This window comes from Nanorana parkeri, unplaced genomic scaffold (assembly GCF_000935625.1).
Source record: "Nanorana parkeri isolate BGI_ZX_2015 unplaced genomic scaffold, ASM93562v1 scaffold494, whole genome shotgun sequence".
NCBI lineage: Eukaryota > Metazoa > Chordata > Amphibia > Anura > Dicroglossidae > Nanorana > Nanorana parkeri.
In genome coordinates this window covers 365,226-378,099 of record NW_017306762.1, presented here as the reverse complement: position 1 = coordinate 378,099, position 12,874 = coordinate 365,226, and the positions used below count along the sequence as shown (strand labels likewise).

The following is a 12,874-nucleotide window of genomic DNA, read 5'->3' as shown; positions in this document are numbered from 1 at the left end:
GTGCAAAAGCACGCCTGCTATCGGCTATTGCAATTTAAAAAAGCCAATAGCAGGCTGGCTTTTGCACCAGCCCACTACCTGTTGTATTTACATTCTGCTGCCATTTGCGGATCCTTACAACTGGCAGTTGTCATTCCCTGGTTGAAGCTATTCAAGCGCCATGTGCTTAAAATACAATTATTACAAATTATAAATAAAAAGGTGGGGGAAAAATCATTTTCGGATCAGGCTGACAAATTCTGCTGCTGGAGGAGCGTTGCAGTGCCATTCATTTCAATGGCACCCCAAACGCTCCTCTTTCCCACAGTGTGATCACCCGCACTGGTAAGCACGGTGCCGCAATGCTATGCTTTCCACTGCAGTGCGATTGCAAAAAATTGTGCATGCAGTTTTATTCTAAAGTAAACTTTATGTTTGTAACTCTGCATTTGTGTATTTTGTTTCAAATTAACCTCTTGCAGTCCGCCCGTAGTAAAAAAACGGACGGACGGCACTGCTGCATTTGCGGGTTGCCGTCTCCAGATGGCAATTTTTTTCTGCTCGCGCGCGCCCCCTAGCAGGCACGCACGGGCAGAAAAGACCCGACGATTTAACACACCCGTTACCGGGTGTTTCACATATAGGCGACCAGCGGGTCCATAGCCCGCCGATCGCCTATATGTGCTCGTTTTTTCCCCCCCTGACCCCTCAACTTGATTCCCGGGATCCGCTGCCCCATCTTGGATCCCGGGACCGGCTCCGAGGGCGTCAGGAGGAGGAGGACGGGAGATCAGCTCCTTGCTGATCTCCGTCCGGGCTGTGAATGCAGAAGTGATGTGTATTACATCACTTCCGCATTCACCTGTCAGTCATCTGGCTGCTATAGCCAGAGAGAAGAAGCTGATAAAGCAGATCTCTGCTTCATCAGCTTCTTTTGGGGTCCACAGGTGATATTAGGGGTCCTAGAGACCCCTAATGTCTCCATAAAGAGGACCTGTCAGTGTGCCTTTGCTATTATATAGGGGGATTGTTATCCCCCCATATAATAGCAATAACAATAAGTGCAAAAAAATAAATATAAATAAAAAAAAATAAAAGTAACACATAAAAAAGTAAAATAAAATAAAAGTCACATATAAAAAAAGGGGAAAAAAACCCCCCAAAATGTTTAACTCCCCCACCCCCACGTTTACGCGCCTATAAACGTAAATACGCGTCCGGTGCCCCAGCGCGCAAAAATTACAATTGCGCTACACATGTTACATATCGCCGCGAACGTCGCAGTGAGAGCAATCATTTTAGGGCCATCAATCACTGATAACACTAAACTGATGAGCGGTAACAGCTTTTAAAGCGTCGCCTATGGCCAATTTTGGGTATTATCGTTTTTTGAGGTTTCGCGCGCGCACGCAATTTTAAGGCTTGACATGTTTAGTGTCTTTTTACCCGACGTGACCCCATCTTTTATATTTTACCAAAAAATTGGGTAATAATAAATGTTTTATCATTTAATATAGGGGAAACTGTTTTTTTTTTTAAATTTCGGTAATTTTTCCTTAATATAGTAAAAAAATAAAACCCCCAGTGGTGAATAAATACCACCAAAAGAAAGCTCTATCTGTCCCCAAAAAAGGGTATAAAATTAATTTCAGAACAGCGCTGCATGACGGAATAAATGTCAGTCAAAGTACCGCAGCGCTGAATACTGAAAAATGGCCTGGATGGGAAGGGGGTTTAACACCGCGGATGTCAACTGGTTAAAGGAGAACTATGGGGTCAGGGCTTTTCCCCATAGTTCTCCTTAGGGTCACTGGAGAACACAAACTAGCCTTCTCCAGTGACCCACAGCTCGCGGTATACTGAGACGCTGCAGCCGGAACGGATCTCGACATTGCTGTCGAGATCCACTCAGCTGCGTGATTGACAGCTGGATCTGCCTATCCAGAGGCAGAGCCAGCTGTGCCCACCCTGTCCGTTCCAACAGTCAGCGCTGGAGGATCGGGGAGGGGGGGGAATCCCTGAAGGGAGCCGTGAGTGACAGTCACGGCTCTCTGCAGGGATAGATCGAGAAGTGAGAGAGCGACGGCATGTGTTCGCTTACTTCCCGATCTACTGAGCCGACCTGTGACAGTTTCATTGTCACAGGTCGGCTCAGATTATGAGGCTGAGTGAAAATCACTCGCCTCATAATTCACCTTTAAGTACCTTATTTTATTCATTTTTTTTTTCAATTTGGCCAACTAATCGATTATGAAAATAATCATTACTTGCAGCCCTACTTGTATTTCCTTTCCATATGATTTATCATCATCGGTGTGAAACTTTTCTTGTTTCTGGATCACAGATGCCAACACTAGGGGGAGATGTTCTGCTTCACATGTGTACGTCAATATAACCATTGCCATGTGTCAAACAAATGAAGTGCATCAACAGTACATTCTGATTTAAAGGATTCACATGTGACCGGACCAGGTTTGAGGTAGAACTCCACAAAAGAGACGTAAAGCCATCCAAAATCTGGATGGAGTTCCTGTTATGGGCTTGGTTTACAGATGGGAATTTCGGTATATACTGTTACTAAAACTTCTATTATATGAATTTGTATTTGAACAGAGTATCTCTAAATTCATTGCAAACAGATAACAAAAGTTGAATTTGCAATTAAAAAAATATATATAAATAAATAGAAGTAATCCAGAAAGAAATTATGTTATTCTGTAAAACTGAAGGAGATATTCAAAGAGCATCCAAAGAAACAAGCCTATACCATATGGCATCAGTGGGCCACTGACTAGGGCGGCAAGGATAGAGGGGGAAGTACCAGGCCTCTACTTTTACAGACTGTGATAACTGGGTCCTTAATTTGTTTTCCTCATCTAATCCCCTATGGAAGTCTGTTGCTAAATTCAGCTAGAATAGTGGAAGGGAAGGGGTGTAGGGAATGCTGAGAGGAGTTACATTGCCCTTCATAGTCTGGAAACATAAAACAATGTATTATTTATCTTGTTTGGTAGTTTGTAGAGTGGAAAAGTAGTTCATATAAAGAAGTTTACATACGTCTCCAACAGAGAATTCAAGTAGTGGTTTTTACTAAAATAATCTGATGACAGAAGGGGTGAATATTATACCAAAGGGTATCATCATATAGGTATGCATACGGCAGCCGGATGTCCTAAAGAATTCTGGGGGGAAAAAATGCATCAACCCTTGCAGTGGGGTTACTGCATTGCAATGATTAACTGCTTGTTTTAGCCTAGGGACTAAAATAAAAAAAATGTATACCCACCCGAACCTGTCACAGCGCTCCCACCAGCCTGTCTCCTCCTAAGCTGCAGCAATTCGTATGTCCCTCGAAGTCCTCACGTCCTATACACTGTGTATAGAACGTGATGACTCGAGGATCCTTAGACTGCTGCAGCAGCAAGGTGGTGGGGTGGGGAATTCTGGAAAAACCGGTACAAGATGAAGCCAGCTCTAAGGATCAGAGGAGTATATAACTTATTCATTTTAGTACCTAGATGAAATCGAGCACTCAACATCTTAACACTTGCAGTGCAGGGGTAGCCCCACTGCAAGGTTTCATAACAATATTCCATGGAGTTCTGATTTAATAAAGCCCTTCAAACAGACCTATTCTCGAAAAAATAAAGTACTGACTCATAATTTTTCTATTATTATTTAGAATGAGCTTGTGTTATTATTATGAAATGATATTTAGAATGAACTTGTCTTATTATAATTAACAATAATGTTTAGAATGAACTTATCTGAGATATCTTGATGTTATAAACCAGCCGTTCATTAATTTCCTGATAACATCATACTAGTCATGCTGTGACTCATGTATATCACAGTGATGTTTGGTTTAAAAATATAAAGCTACTCACATGCAGAACTAAAGTACTCCGGGTCACACGATCTATAGGCTTGTACAGCAGAGCTATAATGAGAAAAAAAATATCATTAGCAGAAGATAAAAGTTCACCCGCAGGAAGGGTGGACTGAGCAAACAATGACAAAGCCAAGGGTGACACTCAATCTACATTATTATATTCGGCAGTTCACGAACGTTATATGATCAGGGCACAGACTGGTTCTCCAACTCCTCTGCACATGACACGATGGTATAGATTCTTATATCGCAGGAGATTTATTTCTCTAATACCAGGTTTTGTATTTCTTTTGCAGATATTGGGAGAGAGTCATCAGAATTTTTAAAAAAACAGCTCAATACAACAAGTTTAAGCACACCATAAAGTGCAAATTATACAAAGAACACATGAGAACTTTAAAGTTGAACTCCAGACAATTTTTATTAATTATGTTTTCAATAGGTTGGGGAGGCATTAGAACGTCTGTCAGGTCTGATTTCCCTGAGTGGTCACTGTCATAGATAGTGAATGGAACAGGGGAAAAAAACACTTTCTTTTTTGCAGTAGGGTGGGGAAGAGTCCTCTGTGTCCCTGCCAGGTAAATAAACACCCTTGACTACCTGTGTGGTAAAAACGACAGACACTAAGCAGAAACCTCCAAAAAGGATCCTTTTTCCATAAAATGTAGTAGGAAGTTAAGTAGAACTATTTATTTCTAAATGATGATGTGTGCATAGTTACACTAAACATATTTTGTGGGGCAAATTCAGAAAATATTAATCTTGCAGAATCACAGCCTGGGGATTAGGTGTTCCCAGAACACCAGGTTACAAGCAGAGTGTCACACATGCACTACCATAAAAACAAGAGCCATAAGCATGCAGGTCATACACCTTCTATTTAGGTCTATGACAAACATATCATTTTGACTTATGTGATCATTTAATACAAGAGCTATGTTACTAAAGATATCACAAGGGGGCCTGGAATCTAGTTTCAATGCATGTGTGCATACTCCTACATAATACTACAGTCTGATGGAAATATTCACAGATCAAGTGTACACAATAAATGCATTTACATAAAAGTGATTACAAATTTTGAAAATGTTCATCCTTGAAATATGAATATTGCAACACTCCCTATAATGGGCCAAAGTGTGATTGTATATAGTCACGGTTCTTCATATGGTGGTCTAAGTAAAGAACATTTATCTCTATGCTGACTGAATATTACCAAAACCTGCACCATGGAACTCACAAAGACTATTCTTAGGCTGAAGATCCATCATATGGGACCCAAATCGTGAATTAAAGAAAGAAATGTCACAATTAGAGGACAGACAAACTGTTATGTAAAAGCCTCATCTATGAACATAAATGTATCTTATTTGTGTATCACTCGGCTGTAGATCCTCCAATCATCTCTGAATTGGTGCGGACACTGTCCTTCCTTCTGGAGGGGGGCTACTTTTGTTCCCCATGGTTCCTGTGTGTGTTGTAAAGTAGCCACCACTCCAAGCTCGCTCCTGTGATGGAATACAATCTCATATTTAGTTTACTAATTTATATCGAGGTTGTAGTCTATCTCAGGAGTGAGCTTGGAGTGGTGGCTACTTTACAACACACAGGGACTATGGGGAAGAAAAGTAGCCACCCTCCAGAAGGAAGGACAGTGTCAGAACCAATTCAGAGATGATTTGAGGATTTACAGCCGAGTGATACACAAATAAGACACATTTTTGCTATTATTTAGGGTACTTGACTGTATTTTTAAGATTCAACTCCTGCGTTTAGAGTCACTTTAATTAAACGTTTTTAGACCGAATACTTCAATTGTGACTGGTTCTTTCTTAAAGGTCGCTAAACTAGGAACAAGAGGAGATAATAAGAAAGTAGACTGTAAAAATAGAAACCTAGTAGGAAGTAATATTTCTGACACACGCAACTCCCTGATTCGTTAAAATGTAACTTTTGTCATATTATTAGCCTAAAAGGGCAGTTAAGAACAGGACACAAAGCAGAACACCACAAATGTAAAATATATCTTTATATTTAGATATAGCAGTTTAGCAGTTATTCAAGTTGAACTCTGGGATAAGCAAATATTGTCTAAAAACAAGAGCCATGTGTATTATATGAACCTTGGGTGTGTTTTGTTTATTTCTTCCAGGTGTGTATAGTAATCCGGTGTGAAACTTTGCCTCTGTGCAGGAGCTTCCTGTAATAAAGACCAGTCACTGCTTCTCTCTCTACTTGTGCAGGATGACTGGTCTTGTCTCCACCCCCTCCTGTACGTTTCTGCAGGCAGCCTGTAGTGGGTGGGGCCCTCCCACATCTCTGCTTTCTGCACAGCCTATGTACAGCACAGTTCCTGCGGGTGAACTTTTATCTTCTGCTAATGATATTTTTTTTCTCATTATAGCTCTGCTGTACAAGCCTATAGATCGTGTGACCCGGAGCCAGACTAACATGGAGTTGATTTAAAGTGTAACACTGTTCAAAGTTCTTTTTCACTTTTCTGTCTGTTCTGGTGATAAGTCAGGAAGAGAAATCCCAACAGAGCCGCAGTCAGTATGAAATACCTTGTACAGGCTGTAACCATTTCCATTTCCCTCTATCCAAAAGGGAAAAATATTGGCTGGAGATGACGTTTAAACTGAACCCGTGTTGTGTTTATATCTCTAAACCCCAATCCTGTGTGTCTGGGTACGACTCCAAGGCCTAGGTTGTAGAAAGGTTCTCCACTTCTGTCCAGGTCACAACTAAGCCACCAAACTCTGCTCCCACTCCAGTGATCCTTAAGGTGCTGACACTGCACTAATAAATGCCAGGAGCAGGGCTATGTGCACCCTTTGACAGAACCTGTATATACAACCTGGACCTGCGATCCATAGTCCTCTCCAAGCACACAGTAAGTGTAACACTGTAGGCTACATTCATCAAATTGGAAGTATACCACCAATGGGGCACTGTCCAGGGACTTATAAAAAAAACACCTCCGGGTCCAGCCGACCCACCTCATGTCCAGGGTCCCGGGTGCTGGAAAAGAATTCCGACCAACTTGGCACGCACACACCGGAGAATGAGGAAATCTATCAGTGTGTTCACAATTTTTGCCTCCAGTCTTATTTAATATTCTTCAATGCATATTCCCAAGCGCGGCAACCCACATTACCAAATCATAATTCACTCTGTTTAAGTCATAGCAGTATTTATATTTATTAAGGCCACTTATGCCAAACTGTTCAGCATACAGTCTTTTTCAATAAATCGTCCTGGAAACCCTCATTCTCTTATTTACTCCTCCAACTAATCCTTCTGTCAAAGTCATTTTTATAATCCTTCATATAGTTCTTGGCCTTTACAGCACAGGGAAGTTGGGGAAAGGTTCATAGCCTCGTGGCCGGAAGTATATAATTAAACTGACAAATGGTCAATATCTCTGGTGGTATAGCTGTGATGACAAGCACCTCAGAACCTTACAGTCAAGCGTGTGGAGTTAGCTGTTGAATTGTGCCCACTATAATGAGCCTACATAGATTGTAAATATAAGTGAGGGATTATGATTACATGCACTTTAGGATGTCATCTGAGCCCCAACTTCATCAGACTGTTCTCTGTACAGCCAGGGACCCCTACTGCCTGTGCTTATAGAGCTTGCTAAAGCCAGGAACAGCAGCCTCTTTGTGTACAGATGCCCATGACTACTTTGCCAAGTCCAGTGTACAGTACTGGAATAGGGAAACATTCTTTTCATTATGCACTGTGGCCGGCAGCGAGTAGCCTGGTCACTCTTTGATGTAGGCAGGACTCAGATGGCCATCAATATAAAACAATGACAGCATGGTGGTGCAGCCCATGATATCACAATGAACTCCAGGCTCAATGGTGAGTATTGCTTCTTTACATGGATCCGCTTACTCTAATGTTAAAGAGCTACAGTAAATAATCCAAAAATATTGTACAATCAGCTTCAGATTTACCATCAAGAATGCAGTGCAAGGGCCTTCCTTAAGAATTCATTGATTGTGTATCCAATCAGGTAGCACCCTGCACTTCATATGGTTGGAAAACCTAAATGATATCATACAATTAAATCGTAACACGTGGCCAAAGTTGCAGTAAAATAGCGATTTTTGTTTGCAAATGAAGCTGTTAGTTATCACCTCCCATGGCGAGCAACGGCATCACCTCTGTCATAGTTATTGTGATATGTTCTAGTAGTCCACGTCACCAGTTCTTTCAATACACAAGGTGGCACTTGGGCCATTACCAGAACACATAAGAGCCTGATAACAGCTTTATTAGCACAGTAAGCAGAGCAGCATAGGCATGGGAACTGCTGTCAGTACTCAGCTCAGGGTCACTTCCATCTCAATCTACAGTGATTTAAATTATCTTTTCTGAGCCTGCCATACCCATTACATCAAGAATGAAAGATTCAGATAAAAATAGAAGTGATGTTATGTGTTGGGAGGAAGAATTATTGCTCATCAAACCCAACTTTGTTTCATGCCTTTAAAACACAAGTTCTCCTATTTGTTTTAAGCAGCAACGATTGAACAGAAGATGTGCATGTTGCATAGGTTCACACTGTAATATAATATATGTCACACCCCAGAGTCTGGAGCAGTGACAGGCCTGACTTGCTCCCTCAGTTTTAAACAAACAATACTGGAGCACTGCTCATTCTCAACCAATGAGTCTTTGTGTCAAAATTTGCAAGTCAAATGTGGCATTTGGATTAGCAGAGGCTCGATCACCACACTGATGTCAAACAACTAAGACCCTATTGCTCTCACAAGTGGTGGCAGACTCCATGTTAGTCTGGTAAGATCACCTTATTTATGGGTTTTTTTTCTTTCTTCACAATTTTCAGTCAATAGCCTCAATTCAAAATGCATAATACTGGAGTTATTGTTATGCCTGGGTGTTATTTTCTTATTTTGACGCTTTTGCTAAATAAATCAATGAATGTTCTAGATGAGTTTACCACATGCACATACAGACAGTCCCTGGGTTACAGACAGTCCCTGGGTTACGAACAAGATAGGGTCTGTTGGTTTATCCTTAAGTTGAATATGTATGCATGTTGGAACAGGTACATTTTTAGTTTTGGATTGCATAGGGAAGGGTTAACCCCCTGTAACATTTGTTTTGCTGTCCTCACAGTGGCTCTAACCCCACACCATACTAACCAAAAAACAAATTTGCATGGAGTTCTACTTTAAATGCAACTTGGACAGATGTTTGTACAATTTCCTGTAATGTACAGTACTAGACCCGGAAGAAGAGGCAGGCACTCCTCGTCTGCACATCTAACAACTTCCTGTAATGTACAGAAGGTACAGTACTACGAATGTTGGCGCGAGCGCGGTAGAATTACAACTAGTGGAACCTCCATTCGTAAGTAGGAGTCGTACGAAACTCGGATGTTCGTAACTATTTTTACTAAGTATTTTTACTACAAAAATAAATGAAAAAAAGAATACTGCATGGATTTTTCCATAGAATAAAACTAACTTCAGACTGGTAACAGTGACCTTCAATAAGGTGTCTATTGAGTAGAGCAGAAAAAAAAAGCCATTTCAGTTGGAGATATAATAACACTTCTGTGAGATTTATTGTTTGTTTACACCAATTACAGTGCGTTCCACGGCGGTTAGCTGCTGGAATGCACTGTATCACACACTAGACTCCCCCCTGCGTTCTGGGGCGGGAGGGGGCATGGTGGTGCATTCAAGTCAATGGCACTGCAGTCACGCACCTCGCCTGCATCGGAACACGTGGCATGCTGCATTTTCTTGTGATCGCACTGGACCGGTACGTAGGCATTGTTTTGCCACGCATTTTGGTGCGGGTGATCGGGGCGCTGCTGTGGTGCCCCCTCCTGCCGCAGAACGCAATGGGGAGTTTAGTGTGCGATAGTGCGTTCCAGCAGCTAACCACTCTGGAACGCACTGTAACTGGTGTGAACAAGCCCCTAAGAACACTTCATGAGATACACTTTATGTTCAAAAGTTTAAAAAGTATGCAGACACCCTCCAAATGATTGAGTTAGGTGTTTTCACTGAAGGGTACTGGTAATGCTATACCATACAAAGACATTTCTTGCAGAAGTTTGGAAAAGGAGCTTTTTTTGTTCCAACATTACTGTGCCACTGTACACATAGCCAGCTCCATAAAGATATGATTTTATGAGTTCCTGTGGAAAAACTTAAGTGGCCTCCATTTTTGGGATGAACTGGAACACTGAACAAGGTCTTCTCATTCAGCATCAGTAACTGACCTCACAAATCCTCTTGTAGCTGAATGGGCACAAATTCCCACAGAGAAACTACAGAACATCTTGAGTCTTCCCAGAAGATTGGGGGCTGGAAAAAACAGCAAGGGGAGGGCAAATCCATATTAGTGCCCATGGTTTTGCATTGGAATGTGAAGTAAGCTCATACAGGTGTGATGGTCAGCTGTCCACCAACCTTTAGTGTAATAAGGCTTTCAACAGTTAAATGTTCATTTCATGCAGAAAAATAATTTCATACAAATGTGATTTTCTGTTAGTGAACTGGACATCTTGAGAATAAGCAAAAGATCAATAGATAAAATAACCACAAGTATAATATCTTATATGGCTTTGTGCATGGAGGCTACTGTGTTACGGATCCTTCAACAGGACCCAATCTCCAATGTACTAAATACTCCTGAATGGACCTCTATCCGTCCGACCAGAAAGAACAGAGTACCTGCACAGCATGACATGCACAAAGACATTTTCTCTACTGTTTTATTATTAATGTCCATATTGAGCCAGGAGATCCTGACAGCTCTCTAGGCATCTCTTATTTTGTGTTGCCTCTCTCCAATAAGAGACCGGGGAACACAGGCCTACATAAAGCCATTCCACATATCCTTAAACTGCCCAGAGACATGAAATGACAGTTGTTCTCATCTGGTACGGTTGAATGCAGCATCTCGCATATATGGGGTTAGCCATCTGTCTGCTGCTCTCTCATCAGACATGTGAGAAAACAAGTTGTGACACCTGTATTTCCTAACTGAAATAAGTGGCACAGGCCGAGGCTGTCGTACAACCTCTTCTACCCACAGGAATAATAATAATAAAAAAGATTGGTTGACAAAGGCATTCGTGTTTATGTGCGAGACAGAAGACCAAAGTGCCTAAGGGCAGTTAGTTCAAGCCTGTTAATTTGAGTGCCATCAAAGGTCTATGGATGCTTGCATGGCTAAAAATATAAAAAAAATGAAAACCTGCTCAGCATCCAAACAGAACAGCTCCACTTGTCTTTGCTACTATTTTATAACCAGTGACACCAAAATGATATAAGTTGCATAAAATAGAGCTTTCACGTGTCCTTTTTTTAGTGGGACTGGCTTCCTTGTAACCTGAATCCCTCCTCTTCTTTTCTATCATTTACTTGAAGTGTATTTACATTTGTTATATGTTCCCATTCACATTGCATATCTTAAACATTTTGTACAAACTGCTGCTTAAAATCTAAAGTGCTTTATACTTTCTGTAGCTTCCCCCTTATGTTATGATAAAGAGGGGGCTGTAAGAAGTTATGTTTACTGTAATTAACCGTCTGTACTGCGCTGGGAGATCTCATTATCAGTTGTAAAATACATTTGTACACTGTATGTCCTAATAAGGGGTTAAAGAAGCATTGTACAGTATGTTGATGAGAGGAAGCTTAGTCTGCCCCCCCTTTTCTCTAAACCTGTGTTCTACCTTCCAAGGCTGTGCTTACAAGCAGTCCACGGCAGATATATCACATTGCCCTGAAGTGCCGAGTGAGCTTTTATGAATGAATGGTCAGAGCTGTTGGGGCTGTGTCATACACTGTACTGGCCCTGACAGCACTGATTGTTCATTCATAAAAGATCACTCAGTGCTGCAGGGCTGTGTGACCTATCTGCCAGAGCTGCTTGAAAATGCACAGCCCTGGCAGATAGATCACCCAGCAGCACTGAGTAATCTCTTATGAATAGCAGCACTGGCCTGCAGAGTGGTCCCTGCTGACAGAGACCAGTGCTGTCACTCAAAACCCCATCTCCTTGCTAGCAGTGTGGTCGGACAGAAGTGCTTAAATTGTCTGACCATGCTGCTTGGCAACACTGAGATGGATTTGAATGGGACCAAATGTTATATGCACTTGGTCCCCTAGCAGATGAAATAAAAATGTAATGTTTCTTTAACCCAATTATGCAATATTTTAAAAAAATTTATGTTTTCACAGAACGAGCAATAGCACTAAACATTTTTTTTTCATGTTTGATAACATTTTAATGTCCTGCCTGCTTTACCATTTAGAAAGAGAAACCCAATGTTTTGCCTCCTGTGTGTTTTCGCCTTGGTTCCTCATGGTCCATGATGGCCACGACAGTTGTGAGCACAATATATCCATACTGATGTGAAGGCAGGAGGTTGTACTGCCACTTCTCCAGATACTTTAGCTGCACCTCAAATCTGGGGCTGATGGTGCGACACTTATTAAGTTTCCCTGTGAGATTGACAAAAAATTTTCTGGCCCTGTGACCATCAGTTATTTCAATCTCACCAATGTAGCCATTCTTCACCATCACTGCAAGGATTCACACAATCACTTTGGAGCACGGCCTGATGAGAACCTGGTGCTTACCACGTTTCTCTGCATTGCTGATGCTTTTAAGCGCATTGGCAAGCACATTATTGCGGACCATGGTGCCGGCGTTGTAACAGAATTCTGGACTTTGTTAGAAATTTGGACCATGTGCACAAGCACAGAAGAGGTGATTGGGTCCAGATATTTCACAATCACAAATCTAAAATCATAATAACAAACATAATTTACAGGAAAGGCACCTGTATTTTGTTTGTTATTATTATGATTATGTGATAAGTGATGTGGATGCAGGCACCTTCACCTGTGAATTCAGTAAAGCCAGTAGCTTCCCCGCACGGACGCTCGACTGTGCATGCACAATTGTTAGTAAAAGTTCTAAACCCAATCCAGACCAATG

At 41.5% G+C, this 12,874-nt stretch overlaps 1 protein-coding gene and 1 pseudogene across 5 annotated transcripts in view; both read right to left on the bottom strand.

Annotated features, from left to right (window-relative positions):
• ABR (active BCR-related) overlaps nt 1-12,874 on the bottom strand; it is a 306,836-nt gene that overhangs the window by 89,076 nt on the left and 204,886 nt on the right. For all 5 annotated transcript variants that reach the window (XM_018561033.1, XM_018561031.1, XM_018561032.1 and 2 more), the window contains one exon: nt 3,867-3,919. In XM_018561033.1, coding sequence (XP_018416535.1) covers nt 3,867-3,919 — 53 coding nt within the window. The remainder of the gene's footprint in view (nt 1-3,866; nt 3,920-12,874) is intronic.
• LOC108790712 lies at nt 12,182-12,574 on the bottom strand (annotated as a pseudogene).